The sequence below is a fragment of the Bombus terrestris genome, chromosome 1 (genome assembly GCF_910591885.1).
Source record: "Bombus terrestris chromosome 1, iyBomTerr1.2, whole genome shotgun sequence".
NCBI lineage: Eukaryota > Metazoa > Arthropoda > Insecta > Hymenoptera > Apidae > Bombus > Bombus terrestris.
In genome coordinates, this window is record NC_063269.1 from 14622267 (window position 1) to 14646226 (window position 23960).

Here is a 23960-nt window from a genome sequence, read left to right on the forward strand (position 1 = left end):
TAAATCATTACATACGCGTAAGGTTTAAACTGCTGGATTCCTAAAACCAAAACTTGCATTTTTAGATCTTACGCATTGAAAATCATTAAATTCCAATAGAGAACGGCAATAATTTTATGTCCTCTAAACCGAAGTTCAGCCAAAAATTCTATTACTTATTTAACTGTTTAAGTTCTGAATACTTCTATTGGACACAATCTATTTAAAAATTTTAAAAATCACGTATTGTAACAAAATCCTCTCGATAATCATTTCTATCAATATCATAGATATATTAAAATAAAATTGTCATATTGCCAAAGATAGTATCGATAAATCAGCAAGTATGTGAACTATATTCAGTAAACTAGTTTTATTTAAGGTTTGAAGAAAATTTATTATGAAAATTATTGATAATGCATTCTACCCTTACTATGCAGAAGATATTAACAGTTGCACAATTTATTAAAAAATGAATTATCAATATTTAGATAATTAAATTAACATTTTATAATAAAATTTTTCATACCTATAGATTTTAACTTTTAACCTTTTATAATTGTAAACAAATTAAAGTGAGATGTGAATTTTGAATTTCTCGAAATTTTACGCATTTATGTTTGAACCAATAACTAATACGACCCCAAATTACCACATGACCATCTTCCCCGCTTCCTGGTGGTGATCCCCCCCCCCTTCCCATGCCAAAAGTAAAGGTTTATGCTCGGCTTTACACGGTTGTATACATTGTGATCGTGGGTTAGGCTGTGCAAAATTGTATATCATAGATTTTTAAATAACTAACTACAAAATAAATAAGAAAGAAATAAATAACTAACTATAAGATGTTATATAATTTATGCAAGTTTCTATAAAAAATACTTTTACTTAGCAAAATATTCGATGCTTGATTTTTTATAAAAAGATATGCAAATGTATTGTTACACCATTTAACTTGCCATTTTTAGTATTTACATAATATAAAACATTAAGGAACATCTATAGCATTCGACATTCCTTTTAACATTAAATATTTAGGTATAGATATAAAGAGTATTTGAATTCTTCTGTCTTATTGCGTTGTTAGTTACATGTAATGTGATCTGCTTTGATGCCTTATGTTGTATTTTAAATTTTTATTATAAATGTATGATTAAAGCGGTTAACACAAGCAATTAACAATTATGGCTACAAATAAAAATGTCATAGTACTTGTGCCAAACGGTCGTCGACAAAATGTTGGAGTAACTCCAAATACGACAATACTACAAGTAAGGAGTAAAAATATTAAAAAATTATTTTGATAAATATTTCGTTATGTTAATGTTAAGTAAAATATTTTTCTCATAGATACTGGAAGAAGTGTGTCAAAAGCATGGATACAATGTAGATTCTTATGACCTTAAGTAGGTATTATCATAAAAAGAAGTCATTGTATGTTATAAAAAATATATACTTTAATTGAATATATTTCATTATTACAGACATTTTAATCATATATTAGACCCTAATGCTATATTACGATTTGCCGGATTAGCAAATAATGCACAATTAGAAATGGTACCTTGTACAAAAATACGTTCCATTTCCAATGTCACAATAGGTATACAGTTGGAAAATGGGGAAAGATTAATGAGTGAATTTACACCTAATGTAACATTAGCTGAAATTTTAAAACATGTGAATTTTAATGAAGATTTGGAAAAAATTATTTTAATTTACATGCATCGTGAGGTATGAGTATATCATTTTATTGTTAATATTATTATTTTAATAATAAATTTTATGTTAAACAGTAATTAGAAATGTTTCTACATATATATAAATATATTGTTTATTTAAATTTATTTTTATGTTACAATGATCTTCACATATTAGGAAGCACAAACAAAAAGTTTGTTGTTCTGTAAGAACTCAGATTTAGATTTAGAATTTATTGAATTCGTTGCTTAAAATGGGAGTTCTACATAAAATTAACATTTTCTTTATTACTTAATAAAAAAATCTAATCTACTACTAAATATATATTTTATTAAAACCTGCATGGATTTGTTCATTTTTTGTATACATCATGAAAAACAAAATTAAATAAATTGTACATTTATATAAATTTTTTAATATGTAATCCATAGCATTTTACTTTATTGTTTATGCTCTATAATATTAAATGTGTAATGTAATAATATTATAGATAATATTGTAGAATATCAGAGTCTATTAAGAAGTTTTATGTAATTATGAAATTGAGATAAAATTTAAGATGTATAAAATCCGTTTTATATTATGCTATGATTTTTACAGATTTCTGGATTAGAAGCTTTAAAAAATACTACTCTGAAGGCATTAGGACTTGTCAATGGTAAAGCTGTATTACGGTTAATACAAAAACGACCTCAAAGCATAGGTAATATTGCTTTGACAACATCCAAAACAGTTAAGATTGCTGAATACTTCAATATACATAAAAGAGATTCTGGAAATAAATATTCATTAATTGCAGATACTAATGAAACATCAGAATGTTTGATTTCTACAGGAAAGCAAACACAAAAACTAGGAGAATTAAAAACATGTTCTCAGAACGAAGAGAGAAAAATAATGAAAAGAGAATATGAAAATAATATAATACCATCCACTAGTACAGATAACTATACTGGAAACCAAATTTTATTGCAGCCATGCAACAAACATGAAACAGATGATTTAAATAATATAGAATTCGTAAGATTTATGTATATTAAAATTTGAGTACTTGTTGTGTAAAACATACAGCCTCTCTCTCTCTCTCTTTTCTTATTGCAGTTAGGTGAAAGAAATGCTTTGGTATTCAATCAAACTTCAATTCAGCGAAAATCTAGAGATGAATTACCAGATGATTTTTATGATCTAACAGTTGATGATGCAAAAATATTATTAAGAGATGCTAAACGTTATAGAAAAGAATTAGAAGAAGCACCTCTCCTAACAAATATTCAACGACAATCCAATCAAGAAAAGCGAATATTAAATCAATTAAATAAATATCATTATACAATTATCCGTATACAATTTCCAGATCAATTTGTTCTGCAGGGTTTATTTCAACCAATGGAAACTGTTCAAGCAATCAAAGATTTTATAAAATGCTATTTGATTGATGCAAATAGTGACTTCATAATTTGTAAGTAAAAGCAATATTTCAAAAGCATATAAATATATCTTTTTATTACATATTTTTATATATTTTTTGTTATATAAAAATTAAAAAAGGAAAAATTTTTAGAATAGCCTTAGACTTAACGTAACTTAACGTAATATTTACAAAAAAATTTTGTTTATGAATTCAGAAGAACTTAGTTCACAGTAATTTTTAAATTTATCTTGTAATATAATTAGCTAATAAGTACAATAATCTCATTATAGATTTACATTATATAACATATTATACATCCCGAAAGTATACGTTTATTATAGTTAGTAATACACATTTTTCTTATTGAATAGTTACTACACCACCGAAACGTAATTTGAACCCTAATTCTCGCTTAGTTAATGAAAATTTAGTTCCTTGTGCTATTGTTTATTATTCTGGCTCATCAGCTCTTAAATTGGATGTAAAAGAGAAGTTTACAGATCCTAAGAAAGTTGAACTGCAAGTAGCTAATGTTAGGTAAGTGACGTTTATAAGTACTGACTTCTTGTCATAATTCTACATGTATAAATACTGTTTAATGTACTATATTATTATTTTAGGAAATCGATGCTAAATAAAGATGAGAATGTAAATAATGATACAAATAGTAGATCGACATTTAATACAGCAACAAATAATGAATCCGTAATTGGAAAAGGAAGTAAAATTCGAAAGTAGTTAAATCCATCATTTAAATAATTAATGACCTTTGTTATAGTCTGGCAGACTTCGGAATATTTTAGAGTAAAGTATAATGATATTTTAATATGTACATACATGTACACACATAGATATATACATTCATGTATTTCATTTAATATTGTAATTAAACATACTTTTGTATAATAAAGACTGAAAAAACGAAAAGTTAGGTATAAAATATAAATATTTTATAACAGTTGAAAAAATATTTAAAAAATTGTGAGTTTATAACACTACATCTATGTATAAAGTTACTTTCTTGTTGATAACGATAAACGTGCTATTGATTTTAAATTTCATCTGCTTTCAAAATAATAAATACATATCTTGCATAAAATGGCTAGCAGGAATTTCAATCTATTAACAATCATTAACATGTTTAAGTAAATATTAATACTTAGATAAAATTATTAACTTTGTAAATCAGGAGGTACTGTAGTGGGTGATTGTAATTGTAAATGCAGAAGTTGTCGAGCAGGTCTACCTATTATATTTCCAGTTGGACCTGAACCACCTGCTTCTTCTGTAATACTTCTTAACAAATTATCTTCTATAACATCAGAGCTTTTATTTGTCTCAGAGTCTTCATCTTTTTCTATTTGAGACTGTATTTCTGAATTTAACAAACGCATATATTTGTCCATTTCATTTCTTTTATCTTCATCATCTTCACCCAAGGATCCCTCTGAACTTCCTTCAAATTCTCCTTCATTTCCTGGAACAGCTAAATCTAATATTCCTCGTAATGTACTATCAAATATGTCTGCATCGAATTCAACTTTTCCATTGTCCTCTGGATCATACATTACATCAACTTCTGTTGAAAGATCTCTGAAAACAAATAAATATATAGATGACACATACACACTTTGTAATATTATTAAAATTTTAATAAGTGTAACATACTCTAAAAATTGTACACCATCAATATCACTATTTTGATTTAAGAACATCTGTACTTTTTCTTTAAGACTTAATGATTCTTGTTTATGTTTCTTGCTTTTAGTACTTCCCCACTTTTCATTCAAAAATGTTTCTAACTGTATTGGATCTACATTTAACCAACTATCACTATCTGCAGGACTTAATGTAGCTTCATCTTGTGCTATGTATTAAGTATAATATGAAGTAATAATTAAATATTGAGTAATAAATGGAATATTAATTTCAAAAAATTACCATGTAATTCAACATCATTGGACTGTATGTTTTCCCATGCTTCTAAAACCTTTTCAGCATCACTTTTATTAATGTCGGTAATAGAATTATATAGATTAAAGTATTTAAAGTAATAATCTTTTGCTGCATTCAAGAGTTTTTCATATTCTTCGCTACCCTTTAAAAGATTTTTAAAATAGCCATTAACTTCTAAACGGCTTAAATATGTATTTAAAACATCTTCATTTGCTTTTAATTTCTCAGAATTATTAACTGATCTTTTTTCTCTTCTTCTAAGTTCTTCATTTGCACGAGCAATTAACATTTCTAAACCACATGCTATTTTAATTCCAAGTACGTGAGCATTATACTTCGAATAAGTTATTGGGGGTATATTCCAGCCTGTCCTCGGATCTCCAGTATATCGACAATGATTTGCCATTGCATACAAACATTTAGTCATTTTTACATTAACCATAATACGTTGTTCGGGAGGAAAATATTTCATAGCACGACAAACCTACAATACATAAAAATTTATGAAATAAGCCAAATTATAGTTATACACAAGTTTATATATTATTCAAATTTATATATTACTTTTCTTTCAAGTGGATCAGAATGGCAAATTGTTCGAATAATTAATGCGATCAGTCTTGGTTCTTGTCGAAGTATTGAAACTGCTTTCTCAGGTAAAAAGACTCGAGCCTTGTGATGTCTTTTTTCAATCTCACTAGGATAAATATTAATTCGTCTTTTTAAGACATCTTGTACTTTCTCCGAAGCTCTGTAAAAATATGGTTTCTCCCCAAGATTATTTAACAAATCCAACCATGTTTTATGTTTTTCGCGAATAATGTGCAATTCACCATTATATACAAATACATGGTTTTCACATGTTTCAGGATTAGCCCATGGGGGCAGAACATTTGCAGCCTCAATTAAAAGAAATTCACCGTCAGAATCTATAACTTTAGCAATTAATCCATTAAAAGTCTGGGTAAGTTTGAATATCAGAAAGACCACAAACCATTCATCACTTATATCTTCATCAAAACGTAAGCGTATATAAATGTGAGGCAATATATTACATTCTGCAAGAATGAAAAATAATGATATACATTTATTATAATCATGTACATTTATTATAATAATCATATATTTTAAATAAGTTATTAAAACGTTTTACCTCCTGTAGTTGTAGAATTTTCAATAAGCTTTTCCAATAATAATGCTTCTTTTGTTCTAGGATGAAAAATTAAATTATCATTATGCCAAATATAACCTTCAATATAAGGTGCAATTACTTCATTGAATTTTGTAATTTCTTGTAAGAGAATTTCCTCTGTTATAGCTATTGAAGGTTTTGTATAACAAATTTTTGGATAAAGGAAACATTCAAGCACATCATCTTCTTTAACTTTAGGTATTTTTGTATAAGCCATGGTTATGGTTTCATCTGTTACGTTATCGCGTGAACTTGCTGTTAGTATTATTGTGTAAAGTTTGTTTCAACGATTTTATTCATAAAGATACATATAAAGATAAAGTACACGAGTCATATGTTATGAAGTAAGTAAATGCGATATAAGAATAGAAACAGTACGCTGCATAGAAACTCCTCCAGTTCTTGTCTAATCAGGCATGCACACTGTCGCCATTCATTGATCGGTGTTTCATTTTGTACTTTACTTCCTACTCGTCCACCAGAGGACCATCGGTATGACTTCATGCAAGAGCTTCTCGCAAGTGCCCTGCTTGGAACACTTCTTATAAACACATATACGTATGTAAACATGTATATATAAAGTATGTATGTAAGTTTAAACGTTCTATTTTACCCTAATGTCTAAAACAGGTCTGCTATGTGTTAGGTTAATTGCTAAATCTTATATCAAGGAAATATTCGAAGATGATTCATCTCAGGGTTCTCTACTCTCATAATGGCACATTACTATTACAGAACTATAAGTAATTCATTACGATTAAGTAATATTAAAATAATACAGATAAATGTAAAATTGTCGATATCAAATAACAAAAGATATGATTTACAAGTAATGGTTTCACTCAAGAAGCAGTTCTTGTGATCTGATTCTTTCATCGGAGACACCAATCTTGAAAAATTGTCAAAAAATGTATTTTCAGAATTATAAGTTCATAAGAGAGTATAGGTCTGGCGCAAAGTTCAGTGGTGAAGCGAGTATACTGATCCATAAATTCAACTTCCAATATACATATTGTACCAGTAATCCCATATAACAGTCGTATCAAATTTATAATAATTAAAATTAAAGCACAGAAAGATAATAATTTCTTTATTATATCTATATATGCATCTTTAAAACAGAATTCAATGAACAGCTGGATATTTTATTTTCAAAATTAAATTTATCAGATTTTAACACTTTGACAGCTACTATCGCGTAGACATGATTTCGCAAACATAATTTGAACATAGTAGCGTTAATACTTTTTATTTATTTGCGGGAGACCATAATGCTAAACGTACACCGGGGCAACAATATTAATAACAATCGTGGAAAAGACCCTATATAGATGAATTTTGAATAGATAAATTCAATATAGAATCCAACTGTATAATTGATTTCAACCTTCTTACGAAAAATCTAACTCCGTTATAGATTTAGTGATAATGAGAGAAAAATATTGTTATTTTTCATTTCAATCAAAGATTCTTATAGGACTTTTCCTTCTTAATAAATCAGTTCATTAGGATTTTAGTAAATGTGGCTTGTAACTATATCGAGAACATCTTTTATGAAATTTCCCCTATTTAATACTAAACAACCATAAATTGTCCGTTCCCGAAATTGACTCATACCTAGGAGAAATCAATAAACACATCCGTGATGTTATTGAAATTTCTACCCTAAAGATTATTAATGAAGCATATAATTCTATAGATAAATATGTAATTTCTAAACTAAAAACATATTTGTAAGGACCATATATCAGAGGATCAGAATCATTCTAGTCACCTTTTATAGATCTGTAATCATTGCCTACATATTCTCCCAAAAATAGTAAAAAAATTTAACAATCAATTCGTACTGGTACAACAGAATAATAGATATAAGTACTAGTAACCCCGAGGAAATATTCCCAGAGATACGCTCGTCACCTTTGGCAAAGGAATATAACCTTCTTATTAAGTGCAGCAACCGTGATTTACAAATCAGTTCAGACCACATGATTCTAAATTCAGTTGTAAGATTCCCATATTCATGACTAGCATAGTAACTACCCCACTCCAATCGATTAATTCCCAGGCATACCAGTTGCCTGATAAACCATATGTATAAAAGCACCATGGAAATCAATAAAAAGTTTCAATTGTCATTCAACATTCGATCAAGTGTGTAATTATTACCTCCTTGTTCCTTACTATCCTGCAAATAAACTTATAAATTTTAATGTTTTCGTTTGCCGTTTTAAACACTTCGTGACATACTTTAATCCTGACTATTTATATAGATAACAGAATTGTAGTGAAAGAAAATTTAAGAGAAATCAAAATATTATGGAAAAAATTGACTCACGAGTTTGAAATTAATATTAAAAAACCAACCAGCTTTCTGAATATGGAGATCTAGAAAACAGGAAAAAGAAATAAGATTTACAAAAGAACTACGCGGAGAAGGTATTGAAACTTACGGAATGCAAAATGTGAAACTAGCGACTACGCCGATGCAGGTGAATGAATCATTATACCTGAAAATAAGATAGGATTTTTCAATTTTCTGGAAGCAATAGGGAGTTTTCTATATTTGGCCAACAAAATACGATATGATGTGAATTATGCCATAGATTTCAATAGTAGACGTACGGAGAAATCACTGAATGGAGACATAACGAATGCTAAAAGAACGTTTAGGTGTTCGTCGCGTACAAAGAAAAAAGTATATATTACTTATATATTTATGGTTTCCTGTGCTGCAAATTATAGAGGGGATCCGGAGACGGGGAAAGGTACGTCCGAATATGTAATAAAATTTTGTGGGCGCCCATAAGTCGATACTCGAAGAACCAGTCGGTAGTAGCGTTGTCTAGTACGGAGGCCAAGTTTATAGTTATAGCAGACTGCCGCATGGAGCTACTATATATAAAATATATAGTTGAGGAAGCCAAACTGGTGATAAAGTTACATGTTGATAATCAAAATGCAATGTAGCGAAGAATGGAATATACAATGTATAGAAATGCTCGGCATATACATGTATGTACAAAATGCATGATATTTTGACCAGTTTTCGGATAGCTCGGTAGTTCGGACCGATTCGAGGGATCCTTTCTCTTCCGCACATTCTCTCTCTCTCTCTCTCTCTCCCTCCCTCCCTTCCTCCCTCCCTCCCTCTACCTCTCATTAGCTCAATCGAATTAGTTCCCAAAACACCTACAATCGGGGAAATTGTAAGTGGTAATTTTTTCACAAAATAGTTCAGAAGGTCATTAGAAATGAAATATGCTTTTATTATTTTTATTTTGCCTACCTTCTAATTTCGATGAGTTTTGGATATGTATAGAAGTCCATATTTTGGGCAACTTTTTCATATACATAGAATGAGTGGTTTTCGAGATATTCGTGAAAAAATTGTCGGTACCGCTATAGTGAGTTCTACCTATAGTTGTGTGTTGTAATAGCGCATAATGTTAGTTTGGTTACCGGTCGCCGGCAACTTATCTTCTGCATACTAACGACGGTTGGACAAATTTAAAGGTCCCCTGCACAATTATATATGTGAGGTTGCAAGAAATGTCCGTTATAATTCATTTAAAAGTGAATATCATCAATATGTTGAATTTAAAATTGGGTTAGATTTTTCAATCCTTACGTGTCGGCAACTCTTATGTGTTGTGAATTATTTTCTGTTGAATTAAAAAGTGTACCAGTCCGTCGTAATTATTACATAAATTTAGAATTCATACAATTTCATTATGGTTACATTTATTAATTGTTTTACAACTTTAATATAGATAGAGAATAATTGACAAATTCGGAGGTGCAGACAAGCAAAGTATCAAATCTTTTATGCTACGGCTAGATTTATACTAAAGTATAATATTCTTACAGCCTCGCGTATGCAGTTGTGAATAAGGTTTTCGTAGCTATTTATTTAGATTCGCAAACTATGGTATAAAAATAAGCAGATCGATGGCTGATGGGTATAAACAGATCACCAAGTGGCAGACAAAGTAGTGAACGTGTCGGCTATATTTGCGACTGTGTCACACATCATCACATAGCTACACATATATGAGCGGGATTCAATGTCTAATAAGGACAGTTTTTTTTACGAATATGTTAGAAATATCTAGGACCGAGCGGCGTTTACACACATCTAAAGGAAAAAATTGTTGTTTTGAAAAATTGTCCTTGATGACATATTTAGAAATCATCGAAATTGGTGATGAAGACTAATTTTTAACTAATTACCAAAAACTAATCACGTCAAATTAAGTTCTCCTTGAAACCATTCAATTTTTATGAGAAACATTTTTCATTAAAGTCGTTATTTATGCAGTAATCTAAGTAGTTCTAATTACGTGTACCACACCGCATATTTGAACTTTTTCTTTTCATCAAATCTTCATAAAATTATTGATGCTTTATGGTTTATATTACATACACAACTATTATGATTATATGGATAAATAAAGATCGTTTTAGCAAGATTGTGATCTCAGAAATTGATAAAATTTTCGTTGTTACGTTGTAGCAGAAAATATAAGTTGATAAATTCATTTTTAGTTGATGTATAATTGAACTTATGTCATATGAAAATTTAACTGCTGTCATCAAATTGTTAAATATCCTAAAACGCAATGTAATACATGCGTATTACATATATCGTTTCTAGTTTAACGTGTAACCATGTATATATATGTATATATAACGTTTATTGCCCAAGAAAAATATAAATTACATATGTGTATTCACAATAAACAATGAATTTCTGTTTGAAAGTGGTTTTGGCAAAAGTACCGTTACGCGACGGTACGATGTAGCCATGCCATATTTTGTGTTGGGTTTACATTTTTAACATTACAGTTTGTAATTTAATTTAAGCTGCTCAAAAGCGATACTTTTATATGATATTGTCTTTTCTTCTTTTTTCTGTCCCGAAAACTTGGTCGCAACTTGGTGACTAAATCGTAGATTTTTTGTTTTTAACGTATTTTTTGAAGTCACTATGTTTGGATCTATATGTACTCAGACAAGCCCTGATGCATTTTCTTTCAAATACTCGGATTTTTTTCATTAACGACGCTGATATGTTATACCAGAGTGGACAACCATAGGTTATGATCGGTCAAATTAGTATTTGGTAACAGAGTTTTTTTACCACTGTAAAAAAACATTTGCTGTTCAAATGTTTGGAGTAGAATAATCTTTTTGCTTTCCAGAACGCTTTGCTTGCTTTGGCAAGTTGAATTTCGATGTGCTGTTTGAAGATTAATTTGTCATCTATATTTACGCTTAAGTATTTTACACAATTTTTGTGGTGTATAAGTTCCCCTTCATTTGTTTTTCCTCTTAATTTAAATTTTTTATGATGTTCTCTTTCTACTGAGTCGAGTTCACTTAATTTGGGTCTAAACAGTATGGTTTCGCATTTACTCGCATTTATTTTTAATTTCCATGTATGGTAGAGTTCCATTGCGTAGAGTGTGGAATGTTTGTATCGGAAGCCGAATTGATTTTCTAGAATTACGTGATCTTTTGTGCGAAAGGAGACTAAAAGTTGAGTAAAGGACTTATAGGTCGTAGGTTTGAGGGTGAAGAGTCGTCTTCATCCTTTTTTGTGACGGCTATTAATTTATCTTTTTTTCCATTTTCCATTATTAAAGTGTGTAACCATGTGTAATCTATCAGATATGGTAAAAATACAACAGATTTTTACTCGTGATGACTTTAGGACACTTGTCCGTAACTTTACTAATTTTATTAGTTGAATTGAATATAATTTCTACACATACCGCTGTAAATCCTAGGGGGCGTAAGAAACATTAATTTTTTATACGATCAATATTTCAGAAAATGGGGCACGAAGTCTATAAGATGTAAGATCTATGCTGTATACTCATCTATTCTATACGTTGTCGGTGATTACGTCTATTCTATATGCCGTCTGTGGCGCCACTACTATACCGAATCGATAACATCGCATGCGATACGAAAATGGTATGGGCAAATAAGATGACTCTCAAAACGTTGAACTCGTAAAAGCATTGAATGTCATATATCACGTCTATTCTGTACGTTGTCGATGGCATAAGTAACTCTTCAACGCCAGTTTAGGAGTTGGAAATGTAACAGTTGGACGTAACCTGAACAATAGAAACAGATTGTATTTGTGATATTTTAATTATTATATTATACTCTATTTTAATTATTATTATTCTTCTCTACATTATACCATATCACATTATATTATATTGTATTATACTGTATTATAATTCATTATATCATAAGGTAGTATTTAAGATACTTTATACTATAAGCATGAGTAAGACGATACAAAACACACACCACAGAAACAATTAGAGATTAACTATCCAGCGTAACAATAAGTGTAATAAATATAAAAAATTTACAGTCAGTCTCATTAATATTCCGACACTCCATAAAACAGAACAACTTTTTTTTAAATTCGACCATGCGACGTGTTTTTTTTTCTTTTTTTTTTTTAGATGTTAGAAGAGTTAGTTTACTAGATAATGTATGAAAAAAGCTTTTTAAAGATGCAATTGATCAGAATTATGAAAAAATAGTGAAGGTCACTTCTTACATATTCTTATCTGACTCTGTAATGAAAATTTAAAATATTAAAATATTAAAATTAAATATTAGGCGTATCGACGTTTTGTAGCTTTATGTCGGTGAAAAGGTATCAATCCTAGTAAACTAATTCTTCCAACTTCTGAAAAAAGTTCGTCGTTTGGTCCAATTTGAAAAAAGTTATTCTATTGCAAAGAGTATCCGAATATTAATGAGAATAATTGTACAGTGTACAGTATATTGACATCGTTAAAATTACCCGCGTTTCGAGTTAGAGCCGTTAGTCTAATTGTTAGAACTGTACTTCGTGTTAAACTTTTGATTGCTTTTAGTTTATTATATTGTTCTGTAAATATTATACTATTTTTATTATGGCACAGTAAACGATTGTTACAGAAAATAAAGAATGAAGCGGTCAAGGCATTCGACTGCGGGATCTCTGTGAATCTCCTTGTTGCAAGTTCACGCGCTAGTTTTTTTAGCATTTTTAACTACATGGCAATAAAAGATCATCACTTAATAGTATTATAAAGTATCTTAGAAATATTTTGCCATAAAATATACAAGTCCACACGAATGACTATAAAATTCGCAGAAATAATGTAAAGATACTCGGCAAAAATAAATAAAAAATAAGTAAATAACAAAATAAAATAAGTAGAGAAGTAGTAAAATGGATAATGAAATAAATGAATGAATAAATATAAATAAATAAATGAAAATCGTAAGTTAAAGACATAAAATTAATGGAACGAAAAAATTAAAACATCGTACCCAGACCATTGCAAAGTTATAATTAATGTAGGTTTGGGTTAGGATCGCTTTGTTTCATATTACGTGTACCTAATGTTATCTCGCGCGTTAAGAAAAAGATGGGAAGCGAAGAGTTGTTAATACCTAATAATAATAATAATATAACACTAAATCCTCATTTTCTATCGCAACCGATTCTTCATTTACTGTTTGCTATTGCGCGGAACAAATTCAAACATATTATGACGCAATGCGCGGTTATCGTGCGCGTTAATGATCTACTCTAGGCAACGGTTGTGAGGTGGTGTCCTCTCGAGGTCGAAACGGTCCGATGACAGCTAGCATCGGCGTTCGTTTCGAACGAGTAGCTATGGTGTATACGATTCGAATTGTTGCGCTGCGCCGAGTTGTCGTTGCCGCGTCGTGAATATCAAGAGCTTTACCGAGTCTTCGATAGATAACCTTGATTGTATAAACGTTTCACCAATTTTATACAGTAATATAATTTCACTTTAATACTTCATCAATAGGTAAACGAAGTGAAATGATCGTTAATCAGCCGTGAAATTCATTTGTTCGACTGTAATACCTCGGTTGTGTTGCATTGTTGAATATTAAATAGTACGTATGTACAAATATGCAAGTATGTGCGCGTATATACGGTGAAAGTACGAGTTACAACGAGAACTATGGCGGTGGTGCGTTGTATCGTTTAGAAGTGCGCCCACGTTCGCCGTCCAAGATCGATAAACGGTCGAGTGTTACCTGAAACGAGCATTCGCTTGCGCACAACGAATGAAATACTGAACGTTCGAAAAAGAAAACGGTGCCAATGACGAAAGCAACGACGCAACACTAACGAGGTTCGTGACGAAAACATCGACAGTGACGACGACAGTACGATTAACACGACCATCGTCATCGTCGACGAGTATCAATACCGGTGTCTTAGTGTAACATATAATAATGAAATAATAATACTTATATATATGTAATATAAATATATATATATATAACATAATAATGACCGGTGATAATGCTTGAACTAATCGTTCCCACGAACGAGTGAAATACCAAGGCATGAAAACTCTGAGCTGCACGCAGAAAGGTTTTTGCTGCTTGTCGCTGCTATGGAATAAAGAAGATATCGAATGATTCTAATCACACGCGCTCGTTCGCATGTTTGTTCATTTGTTCGTTCACTTTTTCATTGCTACCGATTCAGCTTTTTCTATTACATAATTCGTAGTACGTCGAATAATTTTCGATTGATGGGACAAAACACCAGGAAAACAACGGTTTAAACGGATAGAGTGCGTCGATTTCAATTTTACGAGTAATTTTCACTTCTCATTCTTCTTTTTATTTCCTTTCCGTTTACAATGTTATATAAAATTCAATCAATATTCGCCTGTATCACAATTACAAACCGTGACGAGTCGATTATGTGCGATTGACCGACTGGTTTTATTTATCGCTTAACGCGTTGTCGAATTAACAAATTTACAGAAATGGAACAATAGTCGTCTCTAGAAAAGTATGGCGTGGCTGCTCGATGATACTTAATTAATTTAGAGGATCGGGTTATCAATTGTATCGGGCAATCGATTATGCATAGTATTATATCGAAATACATCAGGAGTCTGGAGCTGAAACTGCAATTGGAATTTAATTTGAGAAGACAAAAGTAATACTGTTGCGTCCAGGACGCGCAACATGGTAATTATTGATGGAAAAAATGGAAATATAACGTTGTAACGCACACCTGTGGACGACAGATAGAGAAAGGAATACTGCGCGGGCATAGACATTGAAAAGAGATATATAGTGAGCACAGAGGGGGAAGAAAGAAGCCCCAATAATGAAGGAGCACGGAAGCAAACTTCCGGCAGAGCAGCCTGCGAAAATTCTCAAGTCCTTGTTAAAAAAACCTGGTCAATCTAAAACAAGATCGCAGAAAAATCGGGTTGTAATCAACGAAAAATTGAACGAGTTTTTTGCAGCTGATTATATAATATTGATAAAAGAAGAATGTTGTGCCGATTATGAAGAAGACTGTGATTGTTGTTGCCAAGAACATGAATTGATGCGTTTGGGAAACTGTAAAGAATGTCGAGCCGAGTTGAATCTCCATTTCGGTGTTTCGGATAACAATCGATACCATGATATAGAGAGAGATGGAGAAATGATACACGAAAACACGTTCAGAGAAGAAAATTGTACTCGCGAAGGATTCGAATGTGTCGAGTTACATGTAGAAGATGAAGATGATGAAGAATATGAAATAGAAGGAGATGAAGAAGAAATCGAAGAAGGAGAGGAAGAGGAAGAGGAGGAATTAATGGTAGAGGAGGCAATTAAGGGTGACATAATAAGAAGAAAGGAGCATGTAGTACAAAAAGGAATCCAAGTGCCAAAGACCATAGCGGAAACGGAAGAGAGAAGATCGAATGTAGGGGAAGAAGTAGTGAGAGAAGTAAGAAACTCAGCAGATCTACGAGACAAAAGCAAAAGTCGTGAAAAAGTCAATGGAGCAAAGAATGTCGAGAATTACAGACGAATTTTGACTGAATTTGTTTCGCCGCCATTGACGATCGCATCGTCTACGTTGTCTTCACCGTCACCACCTCCTCCGCCGCCACTACCACCGCCGCCGCCACCACCACCTCCACCACCACCACCACCGCCAGCACCATCGCAACCATTGATAGAAAGATCATCGCCACCGTTACTTGCAAGTCAAGATCATCAACAAGAAACATTAAGTCCACCCGAAGGTTACAAAGATGTTTATTCTAATGGAGAACTGTCTAACGTAGCAGAATGTTGCTTACGATCATCATTAAATTATCTTCACTGTCAACGAACGGCAGGTGAGTTCCATTCCAATGTGAGAGGTAAAGGGAAAACAACGAGAAACGTCCATTTCTCGTGATTTTCCATTTTATAACATATTTTCTCTTTTTTTTTTTTGTGAAAACTGAGTCTGTAAAAGTATCAAGTCGCAATGATTATAACGATCAAAATGTCTTCATAAGATAGCGTTAAAGATTTGATAGTTTGGTTAATAGCAGGGAATGTCTACATGTACTGAAACAAAACACAAAATTTCCCTCTCCGTTTTATGACATGTTGCGTCATACACAACAAAAACGTGAGAAAGAAGTGAGTATTTGTGAAATAGGCGTTTTCTTTTATTTTTAGTGATAGTAGAAATAGAAATTTCTTAATTTATTTCATTATTAAATGCTCAAAAAAAAAAAAACAAAATTGCAATTCCTGTAAAATACTTAATATTTCATTAGTCATTCCTTTTTATGATGTCTTAATAAGGTATAAACTTCATTTTCTGAGTAATATGGTTAACCTTAATGAATATTCTTCTTTTTTAATAGATTTGAATATTAAAGTTTAATTTTCTTAACAAAGCTATTTTGTGACATTCCTTGTTTTTTTGCCATACTCTTTATGAATATATGTGTGTATATATATCTATATAATATACGTATATAATATACATGTATATATATTAAAAACCGAACTTTCCTTTCTTACTTCCCAATAATACCCAACCAAACTTGAATCAAGAGGAAGTATTAATATAAACCAACATAAAGCAGCTAGGTATTATATTCTTGTACAATATTCACACGCGTTCTCACACCATATCTCTCCATAATGTAAAATGTATTGTAATGAATAATACATACCTCCTAATTCGAGTAAGGAATAACTTTCTTTACTTTTTCCTATATAGATTATTTTATTTCTGCGATAGACCCACTATGTGAAATTTCACAGTTTCGTGTAATGCAGATTTTGTTCTTAACGTTTCTTATTTTTTTATTGAATGACAAAACCGTATCGAACAAATTCCATACATATAATAGCAAAGTTCTTTCCAATGAAAAGAGGAAAAGAGGAGGAAAAAAAGAAAGAAAAGAGGAGAAAATCATTTACGGAAAGAATACGTAAATAATAATTGCGCACTTATCCATGTTCGTGAACGTTGATTGTACGGGTTGTCAGCAACCGCCGGAAGTACAGTGTACCGTGACTCCGGCATTTTCGTGCTATGCGGGGGAAAAAGAATGTGTACATTCTTAACTAAAACTGCTCGTCGACCTACTATAAAATCTGTCACGTACTTGTTGATATTCGTGTCAATTGTACACTTGGCTACGTTCCGACGGTCATTGAATATCGAAGTAACCAATAAGATGGCGTATCGTATTTTTACAGATGCAGAGGTTGAAGGAGAATCCCGATGCAACCACGAGGTAATGGATAGTAATAACGGGCATGTACAGAAAACGGACGAGAATCTACCAAAAGCAACTACTAGTGGTATATTTATACGTTTCTTAATTTTTCAATGCAAATATGCATTATGATTAACGTTTTCTGATGGCAAACATTCACGAGAGCATTTTTCCTTTCTAGAATCTCGCCATCGGTATCTCGTGGAAACCATAACTATGACAACTGTCACCGAAAGACGTATTGTACGCGAAATTAGCGAGGAAGAAGATATCGACTTGCAACATGGAAAGAAAACCAGCCAAAAGAACGTTTCTGAAAAGAATGTTGCTTCCCATGACACAGAAATAGCAGTTAATCGGACGACGAATAATCATACTACAACCGATGAGAACGATTCGATCGAATGTATCGTACGTAACGAAGAAATTTGTTGTCGCAATGCTAACGATGATCATGATACACAGCCAAATTTGCCTAACAAAATAAGCGATACGGAAGAACAGGACAATGAAAATCGACTTGCTGTAAACCAAACACCATCGGATATAAAAGAGCTCTCCCTTATATTTAAACTGGGTAGTTCTTCTTTAACGGGCAACAGCCTTAAACCAAATTCTGCGGTTAGACAGTTATTTCCTAACCCGAGATTCGTTTCGCCGCCTCCGGCTCCTCTTGGTAAATTGATTTCTTCGGCGCATACTCTTGACGAGCCACAGGATAGCCCGACATTTCTCGTTACCACGGAGAACTTACGTTTTCTCGATGTCGCAAAGAGATCAAAAATTGGCGAAAATCAGACCGGTTCTCTTAATAACGACTCAATGAATCCAATTAAGAGAACGATCGAGAGGAATACTCTTCGAAGAAGTCTTCTCGATAAATATCGCACGAGTTCTCGAAAGAAAGTTCTTCCTTCGAAAAACTTGTCGCTTGAGGAACGAATACGTCAACTTACTTGCGTGGACCAAGAGGAAGACGATGTTTGCGAAAATTCAACCAAGGGTGTTACAGATTTGTTCACAAGTACGGAAACCGATACCGAATTACCAATACATGATCCGTCATCGAGACACGATGCCGACATGTCGTCGATGGCAGCAGAGTTACCAACAACGCTACACGTCGCTACAAAATTCACCGCATTCTCCGATGCAGCACTCACGACGACCATTACCACCAACACTGCCGTTACGATAACAACTACGGCAATGGCAACGACGATACTTACGTCGTCGAGCTTGTCATCGGTGATAACCACGGCAATGGCGACCACAACTATGACCACAATGGTTACAGGCTCCAATTATTATAAGCAAAATCCTTCCACTACCAATACTGCAACTGCCGATGGTATACATACTCAGTCGACGTATAAGAAATTGACCGATTTGTTTGTACACAAAAAAAGCATTCATTCTAACTTGCCAGATCTTGGTCTTGGAAGCAACGGAAAAAACAATAACGTCAAAGACGGTCAACAATCGAAAAACTCCTTAAAAACGAATAATTCCGATGGCCGTCGACAATTCCTAGCTAGTCTGGCGCCATTGTCCTGTGTAACTGTTAATAATACGGATACTCAAGAAGATTATTATCGGTATAATTCTAGAATAATGGTGAACGAAAATCGTGCTTCGACTGTAGGCTACAACGCGTTTTCGCCTTACAGTTTAGAAGATATCGAAGCGGCGCTGTGCGAAGATGGTCGAAATTACGTAGGTCCACCGGATGTTACCAAAGGTACACCGACGAGTGTCAACAACAGACCCGATATAGGAGATAATACAACCGATGAATTGCTAGCATTTGTAGAACAAGACAAATTCAGAACCGAAAGAATAAAGCGACGTTACAACGAAGTCGAAAATCAATATCAGCCGGTAATGAATGTCACTAATACTAACAATAGTTACAACGTTGAGGATAAACTTGATAGAATCGTCGATGGAAAGAACGAGGGTAATGATAATCGACACCAACTTTGTTTTCCATCCAATGAGAATGTCAATCATGAACGTGGTGGTGGTGTTGGTGGTAGTGATGGTAGTGCTGGTGGTAATAGTGGTAGCAGCGGTGGTGGTGGTGGTGGTAGTGGTGGTGGTGGAGGTGGTGGCGGTAACAGTAGTGAGATAGAACGTATAGTTAGTCGCTGTTACAATAACAACAATAATAACAGCAACAACAACAGCGGTAACGGCAATAATGACGGTGGAAATAAAGACACTAGTAATATTGACAACGACGATGACGAATTAAACGATTACGGATTTAATCGTAGACCATCTGTAACCGGTATTAAACGACAACAGCAAGATAACATGGATGAAAATGTTTCGTTTCATCAAAGGACAATTCTGGAAAATGATAACACAAATGTTCTCAAAACGAATTTTCATCCCTCGTTACCGACGTATTACGAAAACAATTGCGTTAAAGTTGATAGTCGGATTGCGTTGTATGATGAAATGATCGACGTTTCTACACCAAACTCGTTCGTTAGTACTTTGATTGCTGACGAACAAGACGCGAACACGATTAATAGAATAAATACGATGCAGAAGCAAATTGACGATATCTATCAGACTATTGTAGAGAATACCAACGTAACTGGCCAAAATTCGTTAGAACGTGAGCCCTACGCGGACGACCTGTTCACGCGACAACATTCTCGATTACCGGCAAACGATAGTACCTTTCGTTTTTATCAAGATCCAAGGAGCAACGATCAACAGTATTTTCAAGAACAATTAAATGTTGCGAATATGCACAGTACGCGAGGTATCGCAATCGGAGCCGAACAGACTGATATAAACAACACCGTTCCCGTTGGTATTGGTAGAAGTTGTACGAGCGGCGGTCCTTCCATAAAGACTCGACGGAGGGAACCTATTGCAACGACTCCTACCAATTATCGATGTAACATAGTGCCTACCACCGTATATGCCGGACTTCCTGCTAATGGCAAGTGTTACCGTACCATGTATTTCGTTCCGTACAACGGATTATCCGATCCAACTTACCAGAATATCCAACGAATCTTGCCATCGCATCCTTCTCCTAGTTACGCGAATCACATCGAGAGGTATCCGTATCCTCGAACTAATAAGAACGATCATCGATTGCAAACGCAAATACAAACGCAACCACAACCGCAACCACCGCCAGCGCCACAACAATTTAGATATTTCCATTTAGGAAATCGTTCAGTATCGCCGATATCGAATCTTACTCAAAACCTTGATCAAGCTTCGCCACTTTCCTCCGGTTCGGTCAGTCATCCTATACCTCCTGGTTCCTCTCCTCTTTTTGATTCTCGGTTCACATCAATCTCATCCACTAATCCAATCGCGTTACAGCCTACCCAACAAACCTTGCACCTTCATTTGCATCATCATCAGCAACCAGATGACTTTCGAATTTCCGGTGTCACTTTTTCCTCGGTTCCTCATACCGCGAATCATTCATTACAAATTCATCATCACGCACAACATCAGCATCATCCCTATCATCGACACAATCATCAACCTACTTTTTATTGTTTACCATCCACTATATCCGCCTCATCCGCAGCATCTTCCTCCTCGTCCTCTTATACTGTAATAGCGCCATCGAGATGCGCTGCGTTCAATGGTAGCGGAATAGCAACCACCGAAGGATCTTATCGATTCTACCAATTGCATTTGGGACATACAGTTCTCACACCTTCGTCCGATCTTCAATCGGCTCAAACAATTTTGTCCTCATCCGCTTCTATCTCGATACCTTCTAATTCTACCTCGTTCTCTCCTTCATTGTCACAACCATCTTCGTGCTCGTCATCCTCTTCTCTACCAACTGTTACACCCGTAACACCTCTACAGACCTCGAATTTTACTCTTCCGAATCACATTTCCGATACTCTAAATTGCAGCAGTGCCAACTTCGACGCCGTATGTCGCGCAGGAACCATTCAGTCCATTTCTAACAATGTTGTAACTTCAACACCGTCCACAGTTACCGTTTTCTCATCCTCTACTTCCTGCGCCTTGTCCTCCTCGTTGTTGTCGTCGTCATCGTCTTCGTCGTCCCCGGCATCGGCCTCGTCTTCTTCTGCTTCGTCCTCCTCTTCCTCCTCCTCCTCCTCTTCATCTTGTTCCTTCTCTTCCTCTTCATCCTCCTCTTCGTCGTCTTGTTCTTCGTCATCTTCCTTACAAATCCCTTGTTCGCCTTCAAAATTACACCAACAGCAGATAATTGGCAACTACGCAACAATGGAACGCGGAGTTCCCGAAGGAGCAGCCAGCGCACCATCCCACGACGTTACGCAATCTGGAATTCTACTTACAACAAATTCTTATGTTGCGCATAATTCAAATGGTGCCCAGGCTCTACCAACACATGCGCAAAATTCAATATACTATGCCATGAATGTTTAAATCTATCTACTGTGAAAAGTCTGCACGTGTCTGAATATCCTACACGCACACGCAGCAGTAGGACATAAACCAATCGTTATATTTAATACACAGCCACATCTTTGTGAATATTTTCGCAAGATTTTCCCAAAATGATGAACGAATTTTCAAATTCGTGTTTGAAATACGCGTTTCAATACCAAAACATAGGTGTTCATCTCCCTTGAATAATTTTTGATCGACTTATTATGCATCTATTATCAAAAATATTCACGTAGGACGATAAGGTACGCAAGTGAAGACGAACTGCCCTTTCTCGCCACATTTGCAACTGAATCGAAATCGAATCTAATGCGACCTATAGCAGGAACAAGAAACAAAAAGATCAACTCAGGGCCTCTGTAATTCCGAAAGATAAATTATGTTTTATCGCTTCTCACGAGGCAAAATTGTACGTACGTTGTAATCGATTCTAGTCACGGCGAAATATTTACAGGGATATCGATAAACATAAACCAAAGGAAAGGACGTTTACGGCGTCTATGATGTATACTACATGTAAGTATAGCTGACGCTAATTATTTTCAACAAATTGAATTCAATTTTTGCGGTGGAATTGATAAATTAATTAGAAATTTTACAATAAAAAAGAAAAGGTGCGAAACATGCAAGTAGAAACGCCACAGCTAGTACACTTGAGCTAACTTGATATTTAACATGCTACGTTGTTTCATCATTATTTCTTTTAAATACATATCGGTATTTTAGACTGATAAAAATAAAAACATAACAGTAAAAACGATGATGAAATTCATAAGTGATCGAATGCATTTGACTTTCTATTGTTAAACATCGGTTTTCATAAATTACGTTCGTATCGTATTCGTGACTCCGTTTCTTTCGACCTAGTATTTTGATCCGTTTTATATTTGCGAAAGAAAAAACTAAATCCACGAGAGAATTTATCACTGTCAAAAGTGATACAACGAAAATAACTTTGAAATCATAGATTACACTTTACTAGTAGAGGTTTCTGTACTTCGTATTGTTTCTGCCATAATAAAAAATAATAGTGTTCAAAAAAATGACCAAAAGTAAGTAATAATCATATGAACACGTTCCGCGTAAAATATTACTTTATATTATTATATTATTCTGAAACATAGCAGGCATGCCGCACCTTTTGTGATACCCTTTCCGTGAGCGTAATGCATTGATTTTTTAAATGGCAAACGGTAACAGAAACAAAGAAATGCATCTTATTTCATAATACATATGATAAACCTTTTGTCGACAACAAATGTTAGTATGCGTATATCAAAATACACGTATGATGACTGCATAACGCAGTCAACGTCATAGCGACCTAATAGAGATTAAGTAATCATGATAGAATAGAAAATAAGATAACATTCGAATTCGAATGTAATCAATTTTAACCCAAAGTTAGATACCAAACTTTTATGGTAAATGGCCAAGCTTAGAAACAGGTTTTACATGTAATATAGTTTACTTAATTATTCTTACTTACTACTTAATTATTCCATGATATATCACCGTGAAAAAATGTATGTAAATAAAGCTTTAACCACAGGTCAAAGGTTTTATCATTTTGAAAGTATCGAAAACTGAGATAAAAGAAGGCACCCTAGCACTATTGTTAAGAAAAAATAGTTAAGTCATTAAAGAACGTAAAAATGACGTAAAGGTAAACAAAAAACTATAAAAGATGTAC

The 23960-nt window shown here is 33.4% G+C and overlaps 3 protein-coding genes and 1 long non-coding RNA gene across 7 annotated transcripts; 3 read left to right on the top strand and 1 right to left on the bottom strand.

Annotated features, from left to right (window-relative positions):
- The first annotated feature begins 670 nt into the window (after positions 1-670).
- Positions 671-4018, top strand: LOC100645820 (tether containing UBX domain for GLUT4). Of its 4 annotated transcripts, none has more exons than XM_012313148.3 (8): positions 671-1017; positions 1139-1250; positions 1330-1385; positions 1464-1713; positions 2281-2700; positions 2782-3139; positions 3463-3628; positions 3712-4018. In XM_012313148.3, the coding sequence occupies exons 2-8, from the start codon at positions 1164-1166 to the stop codon at positions 3827-3829; spliced, it is 1455 nt and encodes a 484-aa protein (XP_012168538.1). In that variant the 5' UTR covers positions 671-1017; positions 1139-1163; the 3' UTR covers positions 3830-4018. The 4 variants fall into 4 exon arrangements, with proteins under 4 accessions (XP_012168538.1, XP_012168533.1, XP_003393444.1 ...); XM_003393396.4 differs by having other exon boundaries at positions 673-1250; positions 2281-2383; positions 2480-2700; XM_012313154.3 differs by having other exon boundaries at positions 675-756.
- On the bottom strand, positions 3323-6666 carry LOC100645701 (protein ecdysoneless homolog). The gene is made up of 5 exons (XM_003393395.4): positions 6201-6666; positions 5612-6105; positions 5033-5531; positions 4760-4958; positions 3323-4684 (listed from the first exon to the last, which is right to left on the bottom strand). Exons 1-5 carry the CDS (start codon positions 6454-6456, stop codon positions 4264-4266), a joined length of 1869 nt encoding a protein of 622 aa, XP_003393443.1. The 5' UTR covers positions 6457-6666; the 3' UTR covers positions 3323-4263.
- Positions 6667-6668: 2 nt separating this feature from the next.
- LOC125385671 lies at positions 6669-8379 on the top strand. The gene is made up of 2 exons (XR_007225194.1): positions 6669-6797; positions 6886-8379. It is a non-coding gene; the product is annotated as an uncharacterized LOC125385671 (long non-coding RNA).
- Positions 8380-13795: 5416 nt separating this feature from the next.
- LOC100642394 (probable serine/threonine-protein kinase DDB_G0282963) lies at positions 13796-23818 on the top strand. The gene is made up of 3 exons (XM_003393451.4): positions 13796-16441; positions 17811-17915; positions 18012-23818. The coding sequence occupies exons 1-3, from the start codon at positions 15430-15432 to the stop codon at positions 22244-22246; spliced, it is 5352 nt and encodes a 1783-aa protein (XP_003393499.3). The 5' UTR covers positions 13796-15429; the 3' UTR covers positions 22247-23818.
- The last annotated feature ends 142 nt before the right edge of the window (positions 23819-23960 follow it).